This window comes from Falco punctatus (genome assembly GCF_963210335.1).
Source record: "Falco punctatus genome assembly, chromosome: 4".
NCBI lineage: Eukaryota > Metazoa > Chordata > Aves > Falconiformes > Falconidae > Falco > Falco punctatus.
Window position 1 is genome coordinate 28,815,196 of NC_137583.1, and position 27,229 is coordinate 28,842,424.

Consider the following 27,229-nt stretch of genomic DNA (forward strand, 5'->3'; position numbering starts at 1 on the left):
TTTCAAGAACAAGTACAGCATTTAACTGTTCCTGCTCCCTGAGGTTTCACAGCCCACCACTTGAAGACCTGCTGAGGATGTGAGAAGTATTCTCTGAGACACAGTAAACCCCTACGCAGGACCATCCGTGACCTCACCTGCTACCACTGGGAGCTGAGGCCCACTGCCACCTCCCAAAGGCAGAAGTGTAGAAATTTAAAGACTGACTCTTAGGGAACATTTCCAAGGTATGGACATTACCTTTCAAACTTAAAAAGTTCCCCCAAGGTTTTCCAAGCACCTTATTCTCCATAAAGAGGGGTCTCTAAGACCGAGGTGCTTATTGTCAATGAACCATTTTGGAACCAGAGTAACAATCCACTCTAAAATAAGTGTAGTAAAGAACAGGTCTTGAGATTTTTTGAGGCCAGCTCCTGACTCGGTGAGCTTGAGGCAAGCTCTGGAAGAGGGTAGTGCCATTAAACCCTTTGCTTTCTATCTTATCAAGACACCTGAATCTTTCCTGTGAGGTATAAAAACTTCAGACTCTATAAACACTTCTTGATTGTTCCAGCCCACACAGCAAAGGTGACACAACAGCACAGAGCAGCAGTCAAAACAAAATAGGAGTGGAAAATAGTGACAACATTTTGTCAGGTAGTAATTGTCAACTCAGGGCCTGCTTGCTACACACAGACACGCACACACAAGAGTTTACCAGTTTGCTGTAGTTTTAATTTACTCTTGGGCATAGCTTGGGAATGTCTCTAGAATAAAACCTTTTGGTGCAGCAGATAGCTTGGGAAAGGATTTGCCTCTGGGGGAAGGAAACGGTTTCAATCCCTCCTGTGTCTCTTGGAGGAATTTTTAATTTTAAAGCATTGATGATTATGCTAATTAGTGCTTACCCTCAAATGCCAATGGAATATAAATGTTGATAGTAGCTAAAACATACTGCAAATGTGCAGCAAACTCTTTCTCCAGAGAGTCATCCATGTTACATGATAGCTCAGCTGGGAAGAAGCAGCATTCTTCACATGGAAAAGCAAAGTAACTGTATCTTCAATCCATGTCATCCCAAGGTGGCACTTCTAAACTCTGCTGGATAGCCATGAATCAATTGTTACTTTATCCCTTGGGCACGCTTTTCCACATAATATGTGTTAAAATGTCCAATGTAGTTCTCAGGTAGACTTTTCCTTTGATCAGATGTATAAGCAACATGAAGGATTTAGCTACAATCCCTCACATAAACTTGGATTACAAGTGAAGCTCTCTGAAGTTTGAAGTTGAAGAGACTGAAGACCCTGGCTCCAAAAATGGATTTGAAGGGGGCTATTCAGGAGCTTGAATTGCTTGCTGGTTTGAAATTCAAGGACTGAATAGCTTGCAAAGTTCCTAATTCTGCACATGCTTGGTAGAACTGAGAAAGGAACTCGGGAATACATTGCTCCTTAAGTGTCATCCTGCTTCTGGTAGAGCAATCAAAGCAGACTCTAAGTAGGAATTCCTCCATATAAAAAGAAGAGGAGCCTGGTTTGGGTATTCTGAGGTAGACTGATGCTGGACTTTAGCACTCACTCCTTTTTGGCTTCCCCTGAACCAGGTCTCCAGATATGAACCCATTTCTTCTTTGATTAACAGACACAGAGAAGTTAGCTTGTGTGCATAGGGCTAAAATGCTAGATCCAGTTATGGCATCTTGTTCTTGTCACAAAGAGTCTATTTGCTCCTGCAGGCACAAGGACCCTCCATGCTAATAACCAATCCATAATACAGGAAGATTCCTCGGTACGTCTCTCCTGCATTTTTTCAGACACTCTAAAAAAGACAAATTCTCCCACAATCTAATAGGAAGGAACTTACAGAACAAGTCTGCTTACCAAAACCTACACAGAAAAAAATTTGAAACCCTAACCAAAACATTTTTAACACTGAAATATATTTTTAAATCTTTAGTGATTTTTTTTTTCAACCTAGCTCAAGCCTTTTCTCATCTAAGCATCAGGAACTTCCATCCAAGTAGTACTACCATTACTTAATCCAAAACATTTAAAGCACATCAGGTTGTATGTCTGACTGCAGGGCTTAAACCTCTGGAGATATCATAGGTAAAATCTGTTGCATGGTTCTGCCTGAAGCTGATTGCCTTCACTTCTCAATGAAGTTCATCTGAGATACTTCAGACACCTCACAGTCCGTATGGAGAACACTGTGTACCTGCTCATTGATCTCGGGGACAAAGTACTGACCTTGCTACAAAACTGATTTGGTTGTATAGTCCCTGCTACACCAGCTTCTCGGAAAAAAAAAGGTTTTGTTTTCAGCCCGATCTACTAGTAACGTCACCATGTATCAACAGTAACAGCACCTGATAGGTGCCAGGTTAGAGATTTCCACATGGCTCAGTCCTAGTACAGAGGACAGAGAGGCTGCCTGAATCCACAATATTCAGTGACAAAGGGTTAGTTCAGCTGCACAGGTCCTGCCAGAAGGATGCTTGTCAGTCCAGGGAGTACGAAGACAAGCTGACTCCAAACTTTGTAATCGACTCCTGAAGTTTTCCCTTGGAATCATGGACCCCTGTATAGCTAATTCAAATCTACTGAAAATAAGCTTGTCTTTGTGATCTTTTGCAGACCTCTTCAAAGTAGTTCGCAGACTTCCAAGGATCTGTGGCCCATAGGTTGAAAAGACTACTAGAAAAACAGAATGCCTGCACTCATTTTTCTGAAGATCATTTGTTAGATTTCCCATCAGCAGTGTCACAGGATGGAACCTTGGCCCCAGTTGAACTCAACAGGAATTTTGCCACTGACTTAAACGGAGCTAAAATGTCACTCCTGCTATTTGTCAAGTCAATTGCATCCAGACAATACTTTAACATCTGGCTTCAGCTGAACACACAGAAAAGTTCACTCCCTTAGTCTCTGAAGACAACACAGGACATTGACTATCTCAACAAAAATGAAAAATTAGTTCTTGGCAAGCTGCTTAGAATAAAGAGTGGATCTGTCCAGTGACACTATCGGAACCAAATACCCTTTCTTTAGCATATAGTTATTGGCAACAGCATCAACAGATCCTCATTTTCTGGGAAGAATGTCAAAAGCAATCTACTGTTGAAAGTCACGTCATTGTAAAAACTTTGTTTAGACAACAGATCTGTCCTCATCTGTGGTTTCCCACAGACAAGGGGAGATTTCACCCAATTCATCTTCTGTTTCCCAAGCCCTTGGAAGGTCCCTAGTTAGGTTAGGTAGAGCTGCTCTACCTAAATCCATCTCCAAGTATGATGATCAAAGCTGAAGGACAGCTGATGTGAGCTCATGTCCCTCCCTAAAAACCCCACTGAGACAAGGCATTATCATTTTATCGTAAAATACTCAAGCTAGATCAACCACAAGTGGGGTACATCTTTTCATAGCAGAAAAAAAAATAAAGCTATAGAGTTATTTGATCAGTGGTGGCTTAAAAAAAAAACTATTTGAATGGGAAGAATCATCAGATGATGTCTGGAAGAAAAGGAATGTGCAAGGAGGGGGGCTTTTATGCTTAAGGTAGACAAGGATGCGCACACTGTTGTTCCCTGTTCCATGTACTGGTGAGTTACCATTCTGCACACCTGTGCGAAACCAGCTTCCCTCCATCTCATTCCATCCCCTGGGAAGCAAAACCAAAATCAGTCTCCAGTATCTGATGAGCCTTAATTCCCAGCACTTAAATAATTAGCTTCTCAAATGTACGAAAACAACTCTCATTTTCTGGATTAATGAAGGAAGCTGGGTTCCACTGAGCAAAGCTATTATGGAGCTGCTAATGCACGGTTTGATTTCATCGCCTGCCACTAAACACAGAGCGATGTGGGCTCCTGGGAGAGGAAGAATACAAGGAGATCAAGGCTGGAGGGTTGAACTTGGAGGCAGTGGGGGAAACCCTAGCAATACTTTGTGGTTTTATGCAGAGGGAGGGCTAGTTTTATTTGTGTGTCTGCTGAGTTTCATCTGGGTTTATGAAGATGCCATGTAACCCAGAAGGCGGCAAAAGCTCTGGGAGATCCTAAGGGGTGGGTAGTTTGCTTCAATGACAGACCAGGCAAAGGCAATTTCTGAAGCAGGGTAACAGAAATGTAACGCACACAGATGCCTAAACCTTAGGTAGCCGTGCAGCAGCTTCTGCCCAGGTTCTGTAGCTAGAGCAGTACAGGATGGCAGAAGTGTGATGCAGCAGCTGTAATGCGATGTCTTTAGTGGTACTGGAGCCTACTTGTCCTCCCTGTTCATCTGGCTTATGAGTTAATAGGAAACTGGTAGCAAAAAGTAAGTCAGTCTTTTTCTTGCCTCCTCTTGGCAGGTAACAGGCATATAAACTCTTCAAAACAAACTTCTGTTCTTTCTTTTATATCCAGGCACAGGACTGGTGATTTCATTTTTCCTAACTGGATGGAGAAGGGACTGAGACAATGTCAAAAAAGATGTGAAGGTTGCTTTGCTCTGCACCCTGCGAGATTTAAACCTAGGCCATATTATGTGAACAACCCAACACTGTTAGGACTGTTCCCTTCCCCTCTCCCCTCTCTGCGTCACTATTTTGCTGCCTTGCCCCAGACTCTAGTGTTTCACACAGGTGAACCAAAAACACCCACTGAACCTGTTTGTGGTACATCAAATGGGGAACAGAGAATAGCTAGGGAATCAGGGCTTCTGAGATGTAACTACAGCTATTCAACAAATGCGAAGTCATGCAACTTCTCAGACAAGGGAAGCTGGAAAGGCCTAGAGTGTTGATTTCCTTAAATTCTTCAACCATCAAAAAGCCCTTCAGTATGTGTCATTCTCACTCACCCATTAGAACATCCAAATTAGTAGACATGTAGTTCTGGGTGTGGATTTGGAGCTAAATAGCTTCCTACACTGAAGTTCTTCTAACTGCAGTACAGGGTCAATATGCTCCTAAGCACCTAACATCTGTCACACCCTGCACAACAAAACAGAACAAAGCAAAACAAAAACTTTTGACCTCTGTAAGAAAAGCCTGAAATCGTAATGGAAGCCCCGAGTTAAGAAACCTTGGTGCAGACATGCAGCAGGAGTTGAGAGATTAATGGGGAAATCAATGGAACTGTGATGGCTTATGCAGCAAAGTTTGTGCTTCACAGCCCAACCTTCAAAGACAGGGACCAAGGACACTATGGTCCTCCAGACACCTGAGAACCTCAGCACCTTCCCAAATCAGGAGCAGTGCTCTAGAGGTGGCCATTCAAAATTAAGCATCTTTGAAAATGCGGTCATGTCACTTCTTACATCAAGGCTTGTTGGACCACTGAATTCAGAGAAGTTACACCCCATGTAATTTAGCTGAAGCAATCAGGAAATAATTACGTACAGTGGAGAGTTAAAAGACAGTCATTAAACTGTACAAATAAATAACTGAAGTGACTAAAAAAGCCTACTTTTGGAGCACTATTTAATGTAAATGAATCACTTGGTGGACAATGCAACAATCATCTGTTCAGCTTATATTCATTATCAAAAACAATACAAAAGGATTGGCAGGGAATAGCTGTATGCCAGAGGGAGCCCTTTAGGAAATACCACAGAATCTGGACTGGCTTTTGTCTGTTCTTCTATTGTGTTCTGACAATGCTTCACGAATTATGTCCAACGTCACTTTGGTTATCCTCCCACCACCACCCCCCACCCCCCCAAGAAAAAAACACAACAAAAAAAAAAACCCGAAAAACAAAACCCCCCAACAAATTAGCCCAACAAATCAGTAGTAATCTTGGCCTTTCAGAATGCACTAAAATGCTTGTTCATGTTAGGAAGACTTCCACACATTATGTATCAGTTTTGCCAAGGCTAAAAGACTGAGGATGTGTGGTCTCAGGCATCCTGGGAAATCCCACTGCAGGTGATGAGGCAAAATCCTTTGTTTTGGGCAAAAATCCATTAAATTTTAAAGAAATCATCCCTTATCTTTGAAACTTCAAATGCTTACTGGATTCAGTACTTCAGTGAGTTATATACTCAGTAAATGAATCTTTTGTTACTCAATTTGAAATGGCACTAACCTCACTAAGAAGCTACTTTTCAATAGGTTGTATTTGTACTGATCATCCCCAGCGTTATCTTGGGAGTTATCTGCAGGAAACTGCAAGCGAAAGGGAACCTCCATTAGGGATCTGGGGAGGTAAACATACCAGGCAGACACCTATGCTAGAAGAAACAGAGGCTAAGAAGACAATATCAAGCACTAAAATACTGTCATTATGCTTCAGAACTGATGATCCACTGACATTCATATCTGTTAAGAGCTACTGGTTTGGAATATCTGAAAGTTCAAACTCAGTGGGATAGCAGGTACCCATAGGGGTATCCTATCTTACCTGGTTCCTTGGCTCACTCCTATGTTGCTGCCGCAACTTACAGCTCCTGCAGTGTTGCTGGTTCAACTCTTTGTAGACGTGCAGTGTAAGCCAAATCACTGAAACAGTCTGCATTAAGAAAAAAAGACAACAATGATACACAAAAGAGAAAAGAGTGGGGCAGATAAGTAGGCTTTGCTGCTGAGGAAAAGGCATGCGGAACCGCACCCAGATTTGACTTCTCAAGGTTGTCTTCAAGGTTATTTTATTTTGTATTAAACAAAATCTTCAGCTCTTCAGCAAATTCCTGCAGCCAGAGATTATTTTTGTCAAATTCAGTGATGACAGAGTATGTGGGTTTCTAGTTAACACTATCTAAAACTTGAGATAGAAATGCACACTTCATAAAATCTTGCTACTAGCTCAGTCTTCCAAATAAATTAGACAGAGATGGCATCAAACCCCCTAGGGCTTATGCTTGCAAAATCCCCACCAAGTTAGCTGCATAGCTTGGCTTGCGACTTGGGAGTTTTCCTCACAGCATGTATTCAGAGTGCCACTGAAGGTGGGACTCGGAGGGGAGGGCTGCCAGCCCATACTGGGACTATTTATGATATTACTATTCCCAGCTTCTTCCTATCCTTCAGCTGGAGATCATTACTGATGAAGCAGAGGCAAAATGGGTGGCATATCTTCTCTGTGGCCACCCCAGTTCAGCGCCTGGAACAGTAATGCAACCTGAAATAACTGGCAGTTTAGATTTATATGCTGTGAATGGTGATGCACTGTCCTGCCTGCCACCTCGAGTACTGGACAGAGACCTTTGACAGCAGCTGGGGCAGCAACACAGAAAACCACTCTGCCTGGAACTGCCAGAGCTCTTTTGGAGACACCATTAGTATCACAATTACTGTGGGACTTTAGTTCAAGATGCACAATTCTTGGTACATACCAGGCCGAGCTGCCATGTAGAGTTGTGAAAATGGGTGGTTGCAACACCCTAGAGCAGGAATCCTGAATGCTGCCCCTTCACTAAAAATTTTTACCACTGGGCAGGGGTTGGAAAGGGAAGGGACAACTACTCAGCTTCTGATAACAGTTCATTTTGCAAGACCGTTGCCACCATTTGCACTGACACTTTTTTATAGCTATCTCTGTTAAAGGACAAAAGATGTCCAGTATCCTTTTGGAAGGAAAAAAACCCAACCCGATTATGTTAACACCCAGTACGTTAAAGGCATCATCCTACTAGGATACACTGAGAAGAAATCAGAATAATTAACCCCCTTTGTTTAATAAACTTCCCCTAAAATATCCCCGAAAACGTATTCAGTAAAATTCTATTCCTCCCTGCTCTGGTGAAGAATTTTTAATTTTTTTTTAGTCCCTCGAGTGGACGCTTATGTCAGGTCTCACTGTAATTACATATACCTCACAGCAGTGCAGGGAGACTTAATTAAGAGAGTCACTGTAGGTGTGTTGTCAGACAGATATAACCTAGTCCTGTTGGAGGAGGCACTAGGATCCAGCTGCAGTGGGCACATTAAGGAAGACAATTAAAGTTTGCAGAGGGTTTGAGATCCTCCTGCAAAAAGCAGCTAGGACACACCCAGCAGTCTTTATTCAAAGCCCCTCAACTCCATCATCAGGGAGTCTGTGGTTTTAAAAATCTCTCTGTACTCACCAGGAGACGCTCTGCTACACCGCAAGATTTCATATTCCCTGCCCCTCCCCTCCCCCCAAAAAACTGTGACTCACCAGTTTCAAACGGTGACATTTCATTCCCAAACTATTCTGGGAGCAGCTGGCTCCATAACACATGGGGATGTGGGGAAAAGGGAGGAGGGAGGGAAGAGCCAGATTGCAAAGTGAAAACCACTCATTCTCTCCCCCACACAGGTATGTTACTTTTAAATTTCAGAACCACATAATTTGGGACACGCTGGCAAATTCCATTGGAGCAAAACAATAAAACAAGCACATTTCAGGGAAAAAAAATAATTTGCACACGCCAGTGATGCAATTCTCTCTCAGCCAGGAGGGACTGGGAGAGTGCTTTGCTCTCCAGATCTAACAGATGTGAGGAAACACACTGTCCCCAGTTCTTAATTTCCTTCTGAGTTTGAACCCTGCAGTTCTGGGCTGCTCTGTCGAATGGTTTCTCTGTGATGCAGACCCAGGGTTTAGTCATCAGCAATATCTTCTTAATGATGAACAAATGTATGTGCAGTGGGAAGATGACAACAGGGGAATGACAAAGAAATCACTGTCAGCTTACAGTCCCGAGAGGAGTTTTGTGTCACACTGCAGTTTAGCACAGCTTGTGTCCCTGCTGCAGGGACGTCACTGCCATAAGCATAACATCCAGCACGTGAGGACAGGGCTGCTGCGGGTGCTGGCCTTGTGGGCTTGTCAGCACACACATGAATTTGCTGTCACTGGTGCAGTGCCAGAGGCAGAAGCATAATCTCTCCTGGCCTCAGACTATAAATCCGTGCATGGTTGATTGGCGTCATAGCAGCAATCCAGCCCCATTCATTAATGTTTGTAAAATTCCACGGGGAGGGAGCTGTAAGTGATGTAACCTCGCAGGCTCCCCGAAGGGAGGGTCCGGAGGCACGTCTGCAGCCGGCAAGGCAGCCTGGCACGAAGGCAGGGGCGCAGTGGGCTGCAGGTAGCCCCGCAAGCACACAAATGCCAACAAATGCCATCGCTGCAGGCAAGTGCCAGAGGGGCGAGAGCCTCAGGGCAGGCTTGGCAGGGCCCCACACCCAGAGGGTGGTACCCCCCCTCTGTGCTAGATCCTGGATCGGGTGCTGGGGGTGGGCAGCCCCATTTGCCCTGCACACACTGTCATGGATGATGACAGCGCACCACCACACACCCTGCTGTGTCTTGCACTGTACAAGCTCATAACCGATCCCCGTGCATGTCCACACAGGAAATGTTTGATTACAATTTCATTCATCTCCTCAGCTGCCTTTATAAAAGGGAAGGCTGTTCTTGCGGCGTTCTCTACCCAGCAGCGGCTCGGGACCTTGCGCTGCCAGATTCAAGCCTACTCCCATCCTTTACTTGGGGAAGCCTTCCTGAAACCGGTGCTCATTCAGGGAAGAGAAGGCTGGCTCGCTGCTTGATACTGGCATGCAGCAGCAATGACCTTGGCTAGGTAACCATCTCCTGAATACAAAGATGGATATAAAAGCAGCAATTCCCTTTTCAAAAAACAACCAATCTTCTGCTAAGGTAGGGAAAGGCAGTGGTTTGTTAAATGCATGCGTCTGTCAGAGCTGAATTTTTTTTTTCCCAGCTTCCCTAAATGCCCTTCACCAGAAGAGAGGGGGAGGGGACCTGCTCTTTGAAGCCTTTTCCTTATGGGAATAGAAAACACGGAAAGAATTCAATTCTCTGCCATAGCTCAGCAGCACTGATACACGCTTCAGAAACCAAAGCCCAGAAGACAAGCTGGCTGGTGGGCGCGGGTGGCTCGGAGCCTGTATTACTACCCGATTAGCCTTGCTCAATATCCAGCATCATTAAGTGTCCCCCGTAGTGTTAAAGCACAGAAAGAAGAGGGGAAGGAATGGAGGCTGGGGAAGAAAAATTAGGAAATTCTGTGCAAAAAAGAACTGCAGTTACTCCAATCTTTGATCAAAAGCACCATCTAGTGAAGGGAAGGATCACTGCAGCAGGCATGGCTCGGGCAGCTGCAGCAACCACAAATGGAATTTGACTTTCACCACAGGTTTGCTTACTAAAAAAACCCAAGTATCACCATATGCACAGACCACGCGGTATCTGAATGAACAAGAACATGTCCAAAAATTGCTACCCTCTGCGTAAATATTTCTCCAGTGGAAACGTGTTCTCCTCCTCCCATCATCTCCCACCAGAGAATCTCAGCCACCCCAAAACCCACAGGGAAGGAGGCACACAGGAAGAGAACGATTTCCATGTTATAATTTGGGAGCTAAGGAAAAGAAAAGGTAAGTGGCCGGTCCAAGGTCATGCAGGAAGCCAGAGGCAGATCCGGGAATAGAGATCAGCCACCCTGAACCCAGGGATGCCTGAACAATAGCACAGACTCTCCCTCTGTTGTCATTTAACTCCTTCCTAACCCACCAAAACCCAGAAGAAGGGTAGGCTAGCCACTTCTCTGCAAACGTGCCTGCTGCTTCACAGCTCTCAGGGGCCCAGCCCTCAGACCCTACCGGCTTTCACTCCTCCAAACCAAAGAGGGAAGACAGTAGGGAGGGACAGGGTTGGATATCCTGAGATCTGTGAAGCTGCAGGTAGCAGTTATTTCTATACACTGGGCCTGAGCTGTCCCCTCAGCAATTAAAGCAACACAATTAGTATCTTTTTATGGAAATGGTACCTCAGCTTTGCCACGTCTTCATTTCTGTGAGCGATAAAACATCCCTATCTCCCCTGAAGCCGTTCAACTCTGTTAGAACCGTTGTGGTGTGTGAGGATCTTTAGCTGCAGGAGGAGAGGATATTGCTCCCTCTTCCCTGGCTTTTGGGTTAACTGCAAGCATTGGGGATTTGCAGCAGGATCACACATCAGAAACGCGGTTTCACTAAGTCTACACTTTTCTCATACTGAGCTTGGAAATGCTGCAGTGCAGGGTCTAGTGAAGACAGTAATTATAAACAACCGGTACCAAATCCTATAGAGACCAACTTAAAAAAGAAAGACTTGTGTCATGCAAAAAAACTGAGTGCAGTGAACTGAACCTACAGTGAAATTCTCTGAGAAAAGAACTGAGGGCAGTAGTGACCAGGTGTCCAGCACCAATTCTGCGAAAGGACTCTGATGCCCTTGACTCAGACCCCAGTTCCAAACCAGAACTATAACTGGCGCAAAAATCAAGACCGCTTTCTTGGGTCTGCTGCCTGAAAGGGCCACAGACAACTACCTACAAAGAGCTGCAGGGGCAAAGAATGGAAAGAGCCCTTCTTTCTCCGTTTCCCACTGTAGATCTGTTTCTTCCCCTAATGCCCTAGTCTGTTCTCATCCACTCCTATAAACCAAATCTATGCAAGCAGGGAGGGGAGTAGGAGAGTCTGCACTCTTGCATCTGAGGCTGAGACAAGAAAATCTTTAATCATGCCACAGTCCTTTGAACATTTATGTTTTCTAGCCAAAGGCACTGTCAAATTGGGAGCTTTCAGTTCAGACTAGTTCAAGGATGTTTTCCCTGGGGAAGGTTTTTGTTACCCTGTGGGGATTTCTGCACAGATCTCTGCTCTTAGGGTAAAGCAACCAAAGCTTTTCTTAAGAAAGAAGCTACATCTTATACTCCTAAAAAAAAAGGTGACAAATAAAAGCCCAGAAGAACTAGAGCACAAAATTGTTGCCCTAGAGAATATGGTTAAAAAGCTGTAGATCTGCACTCAGTGATGCTTGCAGTAAAGCAGATGTCACCAAAGACAAGTGCAAACAGTTCCTTGAGTTTGGAGATACTTCTTCCCCTCACAAAAGAGCTCCCACACTTCAGGAGAGCACCACAGAACAGCAGGATGATTGTCAAGGAAGCATTAAAATGCTAAAAGGATTCCAGCCCTTTGCAGTTGTAGCCCAACACACAGGGAAATAGAATGGGAGACACTGAGTGCTAATAAAACCAACAGGCGTAGTTTCCGAAGACTATACCAATGTCTACCAGTCGGGCCTGTACGGTCTCCAAAACAAAAGTCCTAGATTCAGGACAGATTCCCCTCTAATGTTTTGGAGAACAAAGGCACGTCAACCTAAGTCAGTCACCTAACTGCCATCCAACGTGCAACATCTCCATCAGCAGGTTTAAATGAAACGTGAATTTGTCTCTAATGACACTATGTTAACTTAAGAAAATGGAATCCAAATCAAAGCAACAAAGCCAAGCCTTAGTGCAGTGGATTTCCTTCTCAGATTGCAACTCCCATCCAACCCTTTGCTATACAACTCGCTACTTGTACAATCACTGCAGGGCACCTGGTTTCAATCAGCTTTGCCAGCACCTGCCAGTCTGGTCACAGACTATTCCTTGTTAAAATAAATGGGCTGACAGATACCAGGTAAATGACCAAAGGAGCTTAGACAGAGCTCTCAAGCAAGTGCTGCCTTGTAAGAAGGGGAATACATTAGGCTACAGCTCACCCTGCCCCGCTCTGGTGGGAAAGATGCTCTGAAATGTTTTTTTCTAGCTCCAATTTTCAGAAGACTGAACTGATGACAGCTTTCAGTAAGGCTGTCATGACTACCTTCTTCTGAGTTTTATTTTTCAATTTCTTTTGTGTAAATAAAATTATTTATTCTTTCCTTTCATTTTGCGTTGGTCCTAAAGCCAAAAAAGTGCATTACCATCATACCTTTGAGAATGCAATTTTTAAGGAAAATCTTGAATTCTTTTCTCCTTTTTCCTGAAATATTGACCCCTTACTAATGACAAACTCACACTGAAGCTGTGAATTTATTTCAGGATTTTCCTTATTAGAAGAGAGGAGCAGAACAGTTATCATAAAAAACTTATGATAAAACTGTCTTTCAAACAGCTGTCATAAAAAGCTAACCTTTATCTCTGCTGTTCACAGGGAAAGACATCTGGGATTAACTGCCTCTGGATAATGCTGAAGTATTTCCGACTGCCCTCTGTAAATTTATCTTCTTCTCACACACACCATAACAAAAAGGCGGAAAAGCTCCTGGTGCTGGGATGAGGCCACGCACCCCTTCCTTCCTAAGGTTAAAAGCTCCTTACACCACTGAGTCCACTTGGACTTTGGGATCACTGGGGCCTCAGGTTTCCAAGGGCCTGCTCAGATGTGAACCGCAGCAGAGCTGTCACCTCAACCTGAAAGCAACAGGACCTGCAGCGCATTCAGGCCCCGTTTCATCGCAGACAGACTGAAACGCATCCGTACCACTGCTGCAGCCCGTGAGCATCACCGCACACAGCTCACTTAAAAACGGAGACAGCAGATCTGCCCTGATGGTGGCCTGGAAAGGGACACTGCCGAAATGCCTCTTTTTCTCTTTCCACAGGAATTCCCCCATTGCTGCTCCCCGTCTCGCTGCATCCAGCTTGTCCATCTTCAGCGTTCAGGCGGAGGCAGCAAGGAAGAGCTCAGGTCAGTCTAACAAGCAGGTAACGGCCTTTGCGAAGGGGCGTCCTCCACGGATCCGGCCTGGAGGCCGCACCGGTGACCACCGAGCCCCCCCCAGCCCGGCAGCCGCAGCCTGCCCTGCTCAGCCCTCCCGACAGCCCAACGCCTGGGGCTCAAAGCTGACAGTAAAAACGGTAGAACCCACCCGCAGCTGCCGGCGCCCGGCGAGGCCCAGCCGCGCCCACCCACCGAGCATGCCCCTTCCACCCAGCCCTGCGCCCCCCGCCCCGCGCCCCCCGCTGAGCGGCCCGGCCGCGGGCCGCCCGCGGAGGCCCGGGGTCAGCAGTACCCATGGGGCGAGCTGGAGCCCCGCACTCCCGGTGCAGCCGGTGCAGCCGTAGCGCTGCGGCGGGACGACCACCACCTCCCCCGGCGGGGCGGGAGGCCGGGCCCGCGGCGGGGGAACCCGGGACCAGGAGCGCCGCGCCCCGCCCGGGCGGCCCCTGCGGCGGACCAGGGCGTAGGAGACAGACCGCTCTCCGGCACCTACTTCCGGCTGGCGGCGCGGAAGCGCGGCCCGTCATTGGGCGTCCTGGCGGAAACCCCGCCCCTCCCCGGCGGCGGCGCAGGCGCAGGCGCGGGCTGCGGCACTTCCGGCGGTGGCCATGGTGATGGCAGTAGCCAGGTAGGGCTCGGCGGCTCCTCTCAGCACCTCTCCGGCGAGGAAGCCCCCTGGGGCCGCCCCGCTGTGATACTGCGGTGCCTGCCGCCGCTGGCCTCCGCAGGGGACCCAGGGGTTGGCGCCGAGAGGGCTGCGGGTGCGGGCTTCGGGGGGGCGGCAGGCTGATAAACGCGGGAGCAGCGGGCGGCGAGGCCCTGGGCTCTCAAATGCACAGTTCTTCCCCGTTACGACCATCAGATAAATATTTTTATATAAATTAGGGCAGGGGCAGGCGTTAAGCCAACTCTTAGTTTCTCACTATGTTTTAGGCGATTCTTGATTTGGTAAACGTCTGCAAAATACTTTCTCTGGCACAGCAAATGCTTTAATTTTCTAATCATGCCATTTTAATTTACCATTGTTTGTGTTCCAAACGCCAACAGAGGATTTTCGACTGGGAGGGTTGGAAATGAAGTTTTTAACTGAATAAAAGTGGCAGGAAGATTTTTGAGAAGATTATTTCTCAAGTCCAGTCTGATTTTTGGGTGCTGGAAACATATTCTTTCCCTGTTCCTGTACCATGGGGCGAGGTGGTGGTTTTGCGTAACAATTATGTAAAAACATAATTAAGATGCCACTGAATGACTACTGAAATACAACAGATGATTTTGCTAGGCGTTGCTTCAAGTAATGCTTGTGAGGTGGTAGCTGGTTCAAATCACACTAGAAAAAGTGACTGCAAAATCCTACAGCTGGCACTTACCTACCCCTCAGCAAATAAACACTTGCTCGATGTTGCCAGCTACTTAAAATGAGACCCACCAGTGCATAGCGCTTCTGTAGCACTCTTGATAACACCAGCTGCTGCCATTTTTTTGGAGAATTCCTGTTGGGTTGTTGTATTCCTTCTCCTGAACCCCTTCTGTTTTCTGTTTGAAATGGCTGTATTGTGGCAAGGAGCTCTGTCCAGTTCCTGCATTCTTTCTTAGGAATTTTACTGGTTTCTGATGACCTCGGTGTATATTTGACATTATTTTCTGCTTATGAAGTTTGGAATGAAAGCTGATTACATTAGCATGTAAATGCACACTCACATTTCAGTAATTCAGTTGTTTGAACTAATGTAATCACTTTCTTCACATTGGGTTTTGAATGAGATTTTTTTTAAACTTAACTTGCCATTTATGGAGATCTTGTGCATCAGAGAAACTGTCAGCAAATTTCCCCTTGGCTTATATTAAAGTTATATAAAGTTATACACTGAGTTAACGGACAATGCTATATGACTTTTTTTTTCTTAGATGTCTGTAAGTTTGATTTCAGTTTCTTTCCAAAGCAGTTGCATCAGTAAAACTGTTTAGCGGATATAAAATGCAAGTAATGCTCACTTTACTCCCTCTCAGACACGGCTTATGAGGGGTTTAGTGAATTTGGTCTGCTGAAGGGAATGCCCATTTCCTCAGTAAATAGCGGGTTTTGATGCAGTGTGATGAGAAACTCATCCGTCCATTCAGTTGTGCTCACAGTTCTCAAAAATCCTAAGGGAAGAAATTAAAAGTCTCTTTTCTTTCAGTGAGCATGACACCCATTTTAGAGTGTGCACCGTAACATCAGCATACTCCCAAAAAACAATTACAGTAATCAAGAATTGCAGCTGGTTCACAAGTTGCCTTTCCCCCTGCTCCCACCTAGAGCATGGAAAGACTAGTATTTGTCTTGATGGATGCTCTGGATTCAAGACTATAAATTATTTGATTAGTATCAGAAATAATCTGAGAGTCATTGTAAGTTTCGTATAATTTTGAATTCACTTCTATCTTTTCAGTCGGGGGGTTAAATTACCCCCACATTTGAAAGGTCACAGACCATATTCCTGAGGTATGTTTTTAGAGGCAGTTCTTGGCTGTGCTAGCATTGGACAGCGTGCATTTGCTTGGACTGCTGCCATTTCCAAATTTAAGTCGGGTCTGTCCTGTTAAAAGACCAGAGGGAGACACCATCTCACAGAGTCACTGGCAAGTGAGTTCTTTTCAAAGGTAGGATATTGTGCTTTCTTCAGACTAAAGTCGGTAGCTAGTAAAGCTTGGAGCTGCTGCGCTTCTGGACAAGGGCTTCCTTAGACAAAAATTATTTTTTTTCTTCCTTTTATCCCCCCACCTTTTAAATGACACCTTTTGATTTCTGAAAATAGCCTCCCAGTTGCTCACATTTGTCATGTAAAGGACAATGTGATTCTAGGTGGCCAAAGGTAAAGGAGAATAGGAGTTGTTTAGGAAAACTACCATGGTTTTAGTTCCTTGTAGGACTTGATCTCATCTCTGCTGCCTTTAGTGCACTCTTGACCTTATTAACTAAGATCCTTGTTCCTTCAGAAATCATTGTCTTGGCTTTTACAGGATAACATCCAGTTTTCATTTTAAGGGGAAAGTTGTGGGGGTTTTTTCTGGATATATGTGATTCCAATCACCTGTATTTGCTTACATTATCAGTGCTGTTATTTTTGCTCTCTAATAACCTGCATGTTCCAATCCTGCCTTTTGGGATGGAGAACGGAGAATTACAGGACTTTATCTGAACCAATTATGAGCAGTGGCTTCTCTCCTGCAGATAACCTGGTGTCATACATTATCTGTTAAGAACGAATAACAGTTTTTCTCAGCATGAACACCCAAATTTTTGAACAAAGGTGACAGTGGGGTCTCAGACCTTTGAGCAAGAGGTGTGAGGATAGCCAGTTCATTTCAAATTAGGTGTGGAAAACCATGTGTTCCCACCCTCCCCTACATCTTTAATGTGATGTAGCATTATCTGCCCTCGGATGTCTTTAGCTACTTCAAAGCGTTATCTATCATAAGTTGGGTTTCATGCTTTTTATCTTCTCCCAGCCTTTTTCTTGCAACTTAGCATTTTTGTTGATGTGAATCAAGTGGGGTTTTTATCTATGATTATCTCGTTCTCCTTCAGATTGCAGCACTCTTTTCCTCTGGCCTTTGCAGCAAATAACCCAATACTGAACAGAATATAACTTCTCCTTCAGGTTGCAGCAATTCTTTCCTTTGCTCTTTCCACCAAATAACCCTGAAAACTGAACAGAATGTAACTGCTACCCTGTTGTGTCAGTAGCCTGGCACTGGCCTCCGTACGATCGATATTGTTGAACATACTGCAGTGTGGCACTGTGGCTTGAGCCCGTTTCCATGTTCTCTTGTTCCACTGATATTTATTTTACAAATTACTTTTTTCAGCATGTTCAATATGACAAGCTAAAATAAGGACTCATGGGTTTGTCATATAAGCTGAACTATGAAATCAAAGCCAAACTTGTTGCTGTAGGTCTAAGTGCCACAGAATCTTTCCAAAATAATTTAGTTGCACTAGGTTGTCCTCTTTCTGAAGTCTGACTGCACTGAGATTTCCTTTGTTCTATGTCACTTTTTAAGGGACCATTTGAGTACCTTCCTTGGAAGAAGGTATTACAACTGTATGCCCTAATAAAAAAGGATATACATCTCTGATCAGCGAGTCCTTCTTTCTTTTCCTTAATCCAGTTTTTCTCTTCCCCATCCCGTATTCCCCCTCCCCATGTGTCAGAGGTGGTTACCTGTTGATTCAGACTCTAGCCTGGAAAAGCGGGTTGCTGCTGCTGACTGGGTTCTTGGCTTGCTGCAGCCTTCAGGCAGAGGTTGGGTAATTTGCTCAGTTCCTGTATATAATATGGAGAAGGAAGGGTAAAAAAAGAAGAAGAGAGAGAGAGAAAAACAAAGACTTGGAAAGATTTTTCAAATGAAAAATGATTAAAGGCAGACCTTCTTTGTTTAGAAAGTAAATGAGTAATATTTGACGTGATTAAGGAATAAGTTAACCAGGCATAGCATAACTGGTTCATACTGAGCAGCTATGGATGCTGCCTGACCAAAACACAGTTAGCTTTTAGTTGGTAGGCTTGGGGGCTCTTTTCCACCAACTCCTGTGGCAAAACGTTCAGTCCTTGCAAAGTCAGCCTTTATTTTTGTTACAGAATATGAAAAAAACCATGCTGTGATCAAACATGGGACTCCTTCCTGTCCCCTAGTTTGGTTTTGTTAGAAAAGGTGTTAGAAAAAAACCCTCTTCCCAGTGACTCTTTCGTCTGCTTTACACTGTCATCTGCATTTTACTGAGATCAGAAGCAAAGCTGGTCAGGGCCAGATTTTTAAAATGCCTCAGATTCAACCTGGGCTCATAAAAGAAGTGCCACTCCACCTGTCAGTTCCCACCTTGGAAATAATGAAAGGTCCTAAATGGGAGCATTTTTGATCCCAAAATGTCCTGTAAGCCACACTGCTCAATGTCAGCGCAGCACCTGCTGTCCCTGCCCACATCTTGTCTTCTGAATCTCAAGAGACCTTTGAGAGGAAAAAAAATAAAAAGGGATAACAAAGAGGGCAGCTGCGTGAAGTAACTAGCTGAACATGAACCAGTAAGGAGAACCTTCTTCTAATCCAGCCTGAAGAAGGGCAGTGGCCTTGGGTATAAAAGGCTCTTTCCCAGGAATTATTTTAGGGGCAATACGCACTCTTACATTAACTCAACTCTACCAGTCCTCTGCTATAATTCAGTACAAAATACACTCCTGTCAGTGCACTCAGTACAAAAAGGTGGAGGAATAAGATGCTGGTCTGAGTAGCTGGGTGCTGTGCTCACGCACTGCTTTGCAATGGAATGAGTTTAATCCTCCTTTTGGATGTCTGATTTCCCACTTTGGGCATATTCCCCATGCCTGGGAGAGCCTGTGGCCTGGATGTCTGTCTAGCCGCATTATACACAGCGTATTACACAATGATTACACATGTATCCATCTACACTTTGTAGTTACATGACTTAGCTCAGGAATGGGAAACTCCATAGTACCTTGAGAAGAGTTGTATACTAACTTGATGGTTTTATTTTTAGACCTTGTCAAGCTTATTTCAAGCTAGCTCAGCTATCTTTATGTCTTATTTTATTGTGTTTTGGCTATACCTTCAGAAGTACTTATTTTATACAGTTCACTATTGTTTCAGCAAGCGAGTCTGTTTACTAACCAGTTACTTAAGGAATTCTGTCCAAGCCCCCAGTGGAAATCTGGAAGAGCCTGACATTTTCCACATAGAGCACATAGAGCCTCTGTCATCCCCTCAGCTCCATACAAGCTCAGTCCTACTTAACGACCCTGAATTCTGGCTTAGCATTATTAGCTGCCTCTTGTTTTCTGCTTTTCATGCTGTCCTTTTGTTTGAAGTAGTGTCTGAGATGTGTGTTCAGACCTTTCCAGTATCAACCTATCTTGCAGTTCCAAGTGCAAGAGTTAACACTCTTATCTGCGCAACAGGGGAGATGTACCGATAGTTGGGTTTGACTTTGTCTGTGACCCAAAAGTTGTGTAGATTCCAGGAAGGGCTTGTAGCTGACTTTACTGTGACACCAAGCATGAAAGCTTGGGGAAATTTACAGTGGGAAAATTAGTGGCCTTTTTTATAGCAGAAGTATCACTTACTCTTTGGCCACGTAGTAAGCTGTAACTTAAACTACTCCCTTGAGGGCAACGGCTTAACGAAGAGATTAGGGCTGTGCACTGGTATCAGAATCCAATTCCAGCATGAGCTAGGTCTCATAAATACCTTTAGCGTGAGTTTCATTAGCAAGTTTAATTTCAGTGTATTAGAACACAGGTTCATGCTGTTAAACTGCACAATTTGGCACGAAAGTAAAGAGCATAAATGTAGGCTTTAGCCTATTAGATTGAACATGTGGTTCATTTAAATTAGAAAACTTGTCGCCACTAATGGGTGGTGAAAGACACTGGAGATGGAAGCGCAGCTTTCAGCACGTTAAGCAGATGATGTGCTCAAAGAGAAAACTTACTCTGAGCCTCTAGAAGATAGACTGGCTTATATCCATGTGGGATAACACACAGTAACTGGTCTCTGGCATGTAGATATTGTGGTACTGGTTGTTCTAGAGAACTCTACGAGATTTTATTACAATAAGAAGAATGCAGAGATATATCCCAGCCCTGAGGAGCTTTCACTCTAAATACGCTTTGCACAAGAGAGTGAATCTCGAGTGAAATGTGGGAACAGCACCTCTGAACCCAAGTTTGTTACATGACAGCTGACAAGATCCAACGCCAAGTGTCCTCCTGGGATGTTCAGATTAGCATTTACATGCCTAAAATTGGATACTGATGTGAACTTCTGAAAGTCTAAATGAAGGGGTGAGGAAATCTTTTGAAGGTACTTCTGTATGGGATTCGGTTTATAGGTGGTCTAAGGCAGGATTAAGAAAAAAAGAATTCCCTAGTTTTCAAGCCTCGGCTAATTTTCTTGATGGTGAAATAGTCTGTTTCCTTTCATCTTGTGGCTCTAGGAAGACGGTTCAGAAAGGAAAACTCATGGATCTCACAAGCACAGTCATCATCCCGCTGCTTTTTGGCAGCTTGGGAATCTTTGCCCTTTTTCGGCTGCTGCAGTGGATGCGGATGCGAGCTTACCTCCAGGAAGCAGTGGTCGTGATCACAGGGGCTACCTCTGGCCTGGGAAAAGGTAGGTACGGAAAGAAGGGCACCAAAGGCTGGACAAGCAGAGGTTAGTGGAAGGGGTACCTGTTGGAATAAAGCAGCAATGAGCAGAAAGTTCCTACTGCTCTGAATTTTGAGAGACATAGTTTGCACAGCCGTATCAGTCGTAACTACAGCCAGTGCAAATTTTGATGCAAGAAAGTATCAGAATTTGTTAAGGGAAATTTTAATCATCCTGTTTATCAAAGCAAGGAGCAAGTTACACTGTTGTGCTGTCAGGGGTCTTTTAACTACATCCTGAAAAAGCCAGGAAGTCAAATTGCTTCTTTAAAACTTCCCAGAACTGGTGTTCTGCATTCATGTTTATTGTATTTCCATACACCCTGCCATACTTTCCACTCCCTCTCTTTGGCCCTCATCCTCAATTTCAGGTACTTTTTCTCTTGTAGTATAAATCTACCCATTCTAAAGTCAAACTCTTAGCAATATTAATGCCAGTGAGTGTTTTTTTCTAAACAAAATCACAGGATTTTTTTTCCAAATAAAGCTTATTCTCTGTTTGAGTGGATACATTCCCTAATTCTGCTTTCTGTAATTGCTTTAAAAGCTTCTTGAAGAGAAGACAAAGTGCTCCCTGCTGTCAAGGCTTTTCATTAGGATAAGTACATTTATGGAACAAACAGAGCTTAAATTGATGCTGTCTCTGCATGTGAGTTTGTCGGTAAGGACAGGGATGTTCAGTAACTGAATGGCCAAAGGAGATGAAATGGTCCTCTCTGCCTGTCACAACCAGAGAGCTGGGAACGGTAAAAGAATACGTATTTCACATCAAGAAGAGAGAGAACCAGTATCTCAGGAGACCTTCCAGCTGTGGTAGACTGGGCAGGTGAAGTGCTGTGTGTTGCTGGGTGTACAGATTTCCACCACCATACAGTGAAGTCTCCTCCCTTTCTGACACTCACTGGCAAGATCTTGCACCATTCCCCTCACTCCCAGTTAGTAACATACCGGGCCACCTCTAATTACTGTGCGCTCTTAAACACCCTTTGCTGTCATGCACAAATAGGCAGTTTGTCTCATGATCACAGAGGGGTAGGGTAGAAGGACATGCCATTGCCTCAGCAGCTGGTAGCACTGAGAGGACAGTAGCATGGCATGCCTTCCTCAGCCTTTCCTTGGTGAAGAGGATCACCCTGCTGAAGCCATTAGCGCCGAGGCTTCCAAACCTCTGGAGGTGTTCACTAAAACTGCAGCGCCTAAGACCAGGCTCCGCTGCGTTAGATGACATACACAAGGTAACTGCAGTCCCTGTTAACAAGAGCGTATAGTCAAAAATTAAGAGGCAGAGGAAAATTGGATCAGCTGATGGGGGAGGATGTGTAAATAGCACAATAACTGCATAACCAGCACAGTAACTGAGCACACAAGCTGCCACGTGTCTGTCAAAGTCACAGGAAAATGGCATCTTGCTGTGACTTCACCGACCAGCCTGTCACTCAGGAGTAATAAAGCCACCTTGGATCCTTGACAACTAGAAGAAGTTTTAGCCTGTCACCAGGTATGATGTGGGTCTGCTGTTTGTCATTCAAATATCTACTTTTCTTTCTTCCTTGCTTCCTCCAAAGAATGTGCAAAAGCCTTCCACGCAGCTGGCTCCAAGCTGGTGCTCTGTGGCAGAGACAGCGAGAAACTCAAGGATCTTGTGCAGGAGCTTTCTACCGTGACCAATCACCGGAAGAACGTAAGTGTGGGAGGAAAGGCTGCTTGTCCCGTGTGGCTGGGATTTCTGTTCACGTTATTACAGAACTCACAGTACTGCTTGTGGGTTGTTTGTTGAGCAATAGGAAAAATGCAACTCTGTGGTTAGGGATAGATACTGCTGTAGGAGTACATTGAGCTGGCGTGTCTTATCTTGTGAAAACCCTACAAAAGTAAGCCATCTAAAAGACTTCTTGCCATGCAATGGAAGGGAAAGCACGTGAGTGGCAGAGTGCCCAGACCCCTTGCATCCTATGTTATATCCTGAATCTGGAAAAGTGACTTTCCTTCTGTTGGCTTTTATTTTTGATGACTAGTTCTGTGGACAGTGGCTAAGAGAGGTATTGCGGGCTTCTGTAGAGAACACAGGGGTTAAGGTTTTTACTTTTTCAGATGCATTTTCTTTAATAAGACAATAGCAAACTTCAGTCTTGAGGACGATCTCACTTGTCCCTTTCCTAGGCTCTGGTATAACAAACAGGCTGCAGGAGCAGAGAAAAACAGGAGCACAATCTGCTTCTGTCAGGTAGTCCTACCAGGTTCGGACAGCCCTGCTTCTGTGCTTCGAGAGCTGGGAAATCCCATCGCGAGCGTGAACATACAGCGCATTCAGCACAGCCTGACCTGATCTTTTGCTAACTTCTGTTTATTCACAGACGCACAAACCTCACACTGTGATATTTGACCTCTCAGACACTAAAACTGTCCTAAATGCTGCTGAAGAGATCCTGAAGTACTTGGGTCATGTGGACATACTGATCAACAACGCAGGCATCAGTTTCCGAGGCACAATTGTGGACACAGGACTGGATGTGGATAAGAAGGTCATGGAAACAAATTATTTTGGTCCTGTAGCCCTCACCAAAGGTACTCGTGGTCTGGTTTATAGGGGGACAGTGGATTTGGCTGATACCTTCTGCAGGCCAACACAACTAAGCACAGCTTTACTTCTGTTCGTAATTGTATTTGGTACAGTACAGTGTAAGAGGGGAGGAAAGTTTTGCTTTATGAGCAGGCCTAATGCTTGGGCCTGACTGCATGGGAACTACTTGATTAGAGATACCATCTTGTTTAAAACACCTCCTGACTCTAGTCTGGCAGGAACTTAGGGAGAGAGAGAGGGTTAGCCTGTCCGCCCTGGTAGAACACCAGAGAACACAGCATGGGTTCTAGGTGAAGCTGTAGCTTTCCTAGGAAGCTGCTTTGGCTACACAGAAAGTTCAGCCTGAAGTGCGACAGGTGCAGGGAATGGAAAGATGTACTGGTGGCAAAAAAGAGCAAGTCCTGCTGACCCTGCCTGTGGGAGATCATAGCAACTGTAACAGCCTTTGTGCAGCTGCGCTGGCACAAGGAGGCTCCTCAAAGGTGAATGTCTCAGCCAGACTGCAGCTTCAGTCAGAGGCATCCTAAGCACTATCCCCTGCCCAAGCCCTACACTGAACAAGGATCTTGTAATTCATTTAGGCATCTCTTGAGTGCTCTGAAAGCATTGATTCTTGACAACAGCAATGGCAGGACTTTTATTCTGAACGGGTCTTTTCTGTCTTTTGCTAGCACTTCTCCCTTCCATGATCAAGAGGAGACAAGGGCACATTGTGGCCATCAGCAGTGTTCAAGGCAAAATAAGCATTCCTTTCAGATCCGCATGTGAGTACCTCCCCAGATGATGGGGAAGACATATTTGGGGCACCAGACTGAATGAATACTTGGCTACTGCTTCTGTAGAGATGCTGTAGCTGTCCATAGAGCTGGCTGCATGCAGGGAAGGCAGAACCGTGCATCATTCTCAGTGCGGTCACAAGTCACTGGCAGCTGTTGAGGAAGGCACTCGCAAATACAAAATCTTAGCACTGTCCTAAAGTTGTTAAGGAATGGGGAAGAGGAGCATGTTTTCAGTGTCTTGAAAACAGCTTGATATTCCTATCTTAACACTTTAAAGTCCCTGTAAACTTTCTGATTAATTCCGTAATTTTACTGCATTTTATGCTTTTTTGTTTACTTGGTTCATCTCCTTTAAGAAAGTAGGAAGTTTTTGTTTTAAGAAGTTATAAAGTGCCATAGCATAACCAATGCCAAAATAAAAGCCTAAACAGTTACCTTGATCCAGAAAACTCTACATGCTGTGTCAGTTGTGACAAGAAATGATATCGGTGAGATTACTGGAAAAAGCCTTACAAAAGATGGAGGAACTAAAAGGAGGGTGTTTGGCATACAAACATCTGTAAATCCCTGAAAAGAAACATAGAAATAGAACAGTGGTGATGGCATAAGAATGGTGGGCATGATGCTGAGTGAAGGAGAGCCTGGAATGTCTGGGCCATCTGGTCTTGCAGGTGATGTGGGTCTGACTGCACCAAGAGGGTTCTGAAGAGCTTCCAGAATGTTGCACAGCAACCAGGGCTGTGTGGGCCTGGCACATGGAGCTCAGCTCCTGCTCAGGTCCTCACACGGGGCACGTGGCCTGCACCGAGCGCTACGCTGCTGGCGTCAGCCCTGCAGCCATGTTGAGATGATGGCAGTTATGGTAGCAACCAAGTATACGTGGGAAGGGAGCGAGCGAAAGGAGTCACTCAGCCATTTAACAGGGGGAAATCCTGCCCTAGGCCACGCTTCTCCGCTCCTGTCTGCTTGTGTGATCAGGTTTTGACTTGTGTGCAGCCAAGCCCTGAGCCCGCTCTGCAAGCCCGTAATGCTGAGCGTGCGCAGGGCAGCTTGGCAGCGGGCGGCAGCTCTGCCCTCCTGTGCTGGCGGCGTTCCCCCAGCTCACCTCATCAAATGCTTCCCAAGCCAGGCTTTGCGTCTCCTTTATTGCAAGTGGGAGGCAGCCTGGGTTCACTCCAGAGTGCTTTGGCATGGCTGTGATATTAAGCTCAGGATCCTCGCCAGTCTCCTACTTGAGCATTTACATTTTGCCCTCCTAAATTGCCTCTCCCCCACTACCTGTTGCTGCTGCCATTCACTAAAAGAAAAAAAACAACTCCAAACCACCAAGCCCAGAAGTTGGAAAACAGCTGCTGGGTTCTTGCTGAGAAGTGGCTGCATTGCAGTGAAAAACCCGTTCGGGGGAATGAATCTGCTTCATATCCCTGCTCCTTCTCCTTAGTGTATAGTCCTTTTCCTGTTTTTCAGATGCTGCTTCTAAGCATGCTACCCAGGCCTTCTTTGACTGTCTACGAGCAGAGGTAGAGCAGTATGACATTGATGTGACAGTTATAAGCCCCGGATACATTCAGACGAACCTCTCTCTCAATGCTGTAACAGCAGATGGATCTCGCTATGGAGGTGAGATAGAATTTTGTGCCCTGTATCTAAAGCATCTCCACCTCACCAAGTTACTCCAGTGTGCTTGCAACATACGGCCTCTGGTGGGGGCACAGATTAGCTCTGAAGTATCAGAAGACTTTGGATGCAGGGTAGGAACACTGACTTCCAAAATTTACCTTTCTTAGACAGCAACCACAGACTATTAGCCCAACCATCAATTACACCTGCCTGTTCTCCCATACACAACTGATGTAAAACCCCAAACCGTAGAAGCAGCCATGTGCAGTGAGAACAGAGCATTCCTAGGAATAGTACTTCAGCATGGGCTTACCCGCTGGCGTTGGTGCTTACTGGGCTTTCCTTTGGCAGTTACGGACAAGAACACCGCCGAAGGACAGACCGCTGCGGAGGTCGCGCAGGTGGTTCTCAATGCAGTGGGGCAGAAGAGGAAGGAGGTACTGGTAGCTGGCCTAACACCTTCCCTGGCTGTCTACCTGCGAAACCTCTTCCCCCGGCTCTTCTTCACCTTAATGGCAGCGAGAGCAAAAAAGGAGAGAAAAGCAAAGGACTCTTAGAGCTCAGCTCGTTCGAGCAGTAACTGTAGGGAGAGGCTAACCCCCTGCAGTTTGGCTGGGCCATCAGTGGAGGTGCTCCTGCAGGAAAAACCTTTCTCAAAATGCTGCAATTTACCATTGCATGGAGAGTGGGAAGTGGTTTCCCCCCCATCGGGGCAGGCCCACTTGCTGGAAGACAGCACCTAACCGTCACCTGAAGAAGGGTGCTTGGACAGAGGGAGGCTGCAGGGGGGGGGTCACTCCAGGGAACATGCTTTGCAGCAGGGGAGGCCCATGTGCTGGAAGATAGCATCTTATCTCGCCTCACTCCAGGCACGCTCAGCTTGGCTGGCCTGCTACAAATAAAATCCACCTGTTTTGCCTTCACACAAGCAGATCTTAGTGTTCCCCACCCCATGGCCCCTGTGAAATACACTCCTCAGCTGGGAGCTCTTGTGTCTCCTTCCCACTCCTTCCAATCTGACCTAGAACACGTTGCTTGAAGCGGGAAACTTCACAGAACCTCTGCTTGTTAACATGCCAAATCATCTCGTATGTTAAGCTAAAGTCAAGTCCAATACCACTTTTAAAGAAGTAACTGATGTAAAATTTAAGTTTTACTTGGCAATTATTTTATCTGTCTGAATCATGCCTTACTGATGTACAGGGACATTTAACTGCGCTACCTGACAGCACAGTATAAACCCCAGCACAAGTTAACGCAGGGGAAGCACCGAACAGACAAACTGGCGCAGCCAGGTAAGCCATTGTGTGCGAATGCTGCGCTGCTGACAGCAGCACACCTGGTCCCCCCCGACCTAGAGCACAGAGTGGCTGTGATTCTGTAGCTGCCCAGCACACTGCCTCATGGCAAGCAGAGGAGAATCTGTGTGTGCATAGGGGGAACAGTATAGGAGACAGACCCTTAGTTCTCATTTGGTTTAAAGCAATCACAGATACTAATTAGGATCACATCCCGTGGGGAAGCGATACCCGCTTGTTCACACATCACAGGCT

The 27,229-nt window shown here is 45.4% G+C and overlaps 1 protein-coding gene across 4 annotated transcripts; it reads left to right on the forward strand.

The window, feature by feature from the left end:
* The first annotated feature begins 14,040 nt into the window (after nt 1-14,040).
* On the forward strand, nt 14,041-26,821 carry DHRS7B (dehydrogenase/reductase 7B). 4 transcript variants are annotated; one of them, XM_080385972.1, is made up of 7 exons: nt 14,041-14,122; nt 20,486-20,661; nt 22,262-22,377; nt 23,051-23,261; nt 23,949-24,041; nt 25,524-25,676; nt 25,844-26,020. In XM_080385972.1, exons 1-7 carry the CDS (start codon nt 14,103-14,105, stop codon nt 25,906-25,908), a joined length of 834 nt encoding a protein of 277 aa, XP_080242098.1. In that variant the 5' UTR covers nt 14,041-14,102; the 3' UTR covers nt 25,909-26,020. The 4 variants fall into 4 exon arrangements, with proteins under 4 accessions (XP_080242098.1, XP_080242095.1, XP_080242096.1 ...); XM_080385969.1 differs by lacking the exon at nt 25,844-26,020 and adding an exon at nt 26,028-26,821 and having other exon boundaries at nt 14,042-14,122; XM_080385970.1 differs by lacking the exon at nt 25,844-26,020 and adding an exon at nt 26,028-26,821 and having other exon boundaries at nt 14,093-14,233.
* The last annotated feature ends 408 nt before the right edge of the window (nt 26,822-27,229 follow it).

What these genes read in the sequence shown, in the direction of transcription:
- DHRS7B (XM_080385969.1), top strand. Translation starts at nt 14,103, where the DNA reads ATGGTGATGGCAGTAGCCAG. An exon ending in TACCTCTGGCCTGGGAAAAG is followed by an intron (nt 20,662 to 22,261) that starts GTAGGTACGGAA and finishes CTTCCTCCAAAG; the next exon opens with AATGTGCAAAAGCCTTCCAC. An exon ending in TGACCAATCACCGGAAGAAC is followed by an intron (nt 22,378 to 23,050) that starts GTAAGTGTGGGA and finishes GTTTATTCACAG; the next exon opens with ACGCACAAACCTCACACTGT.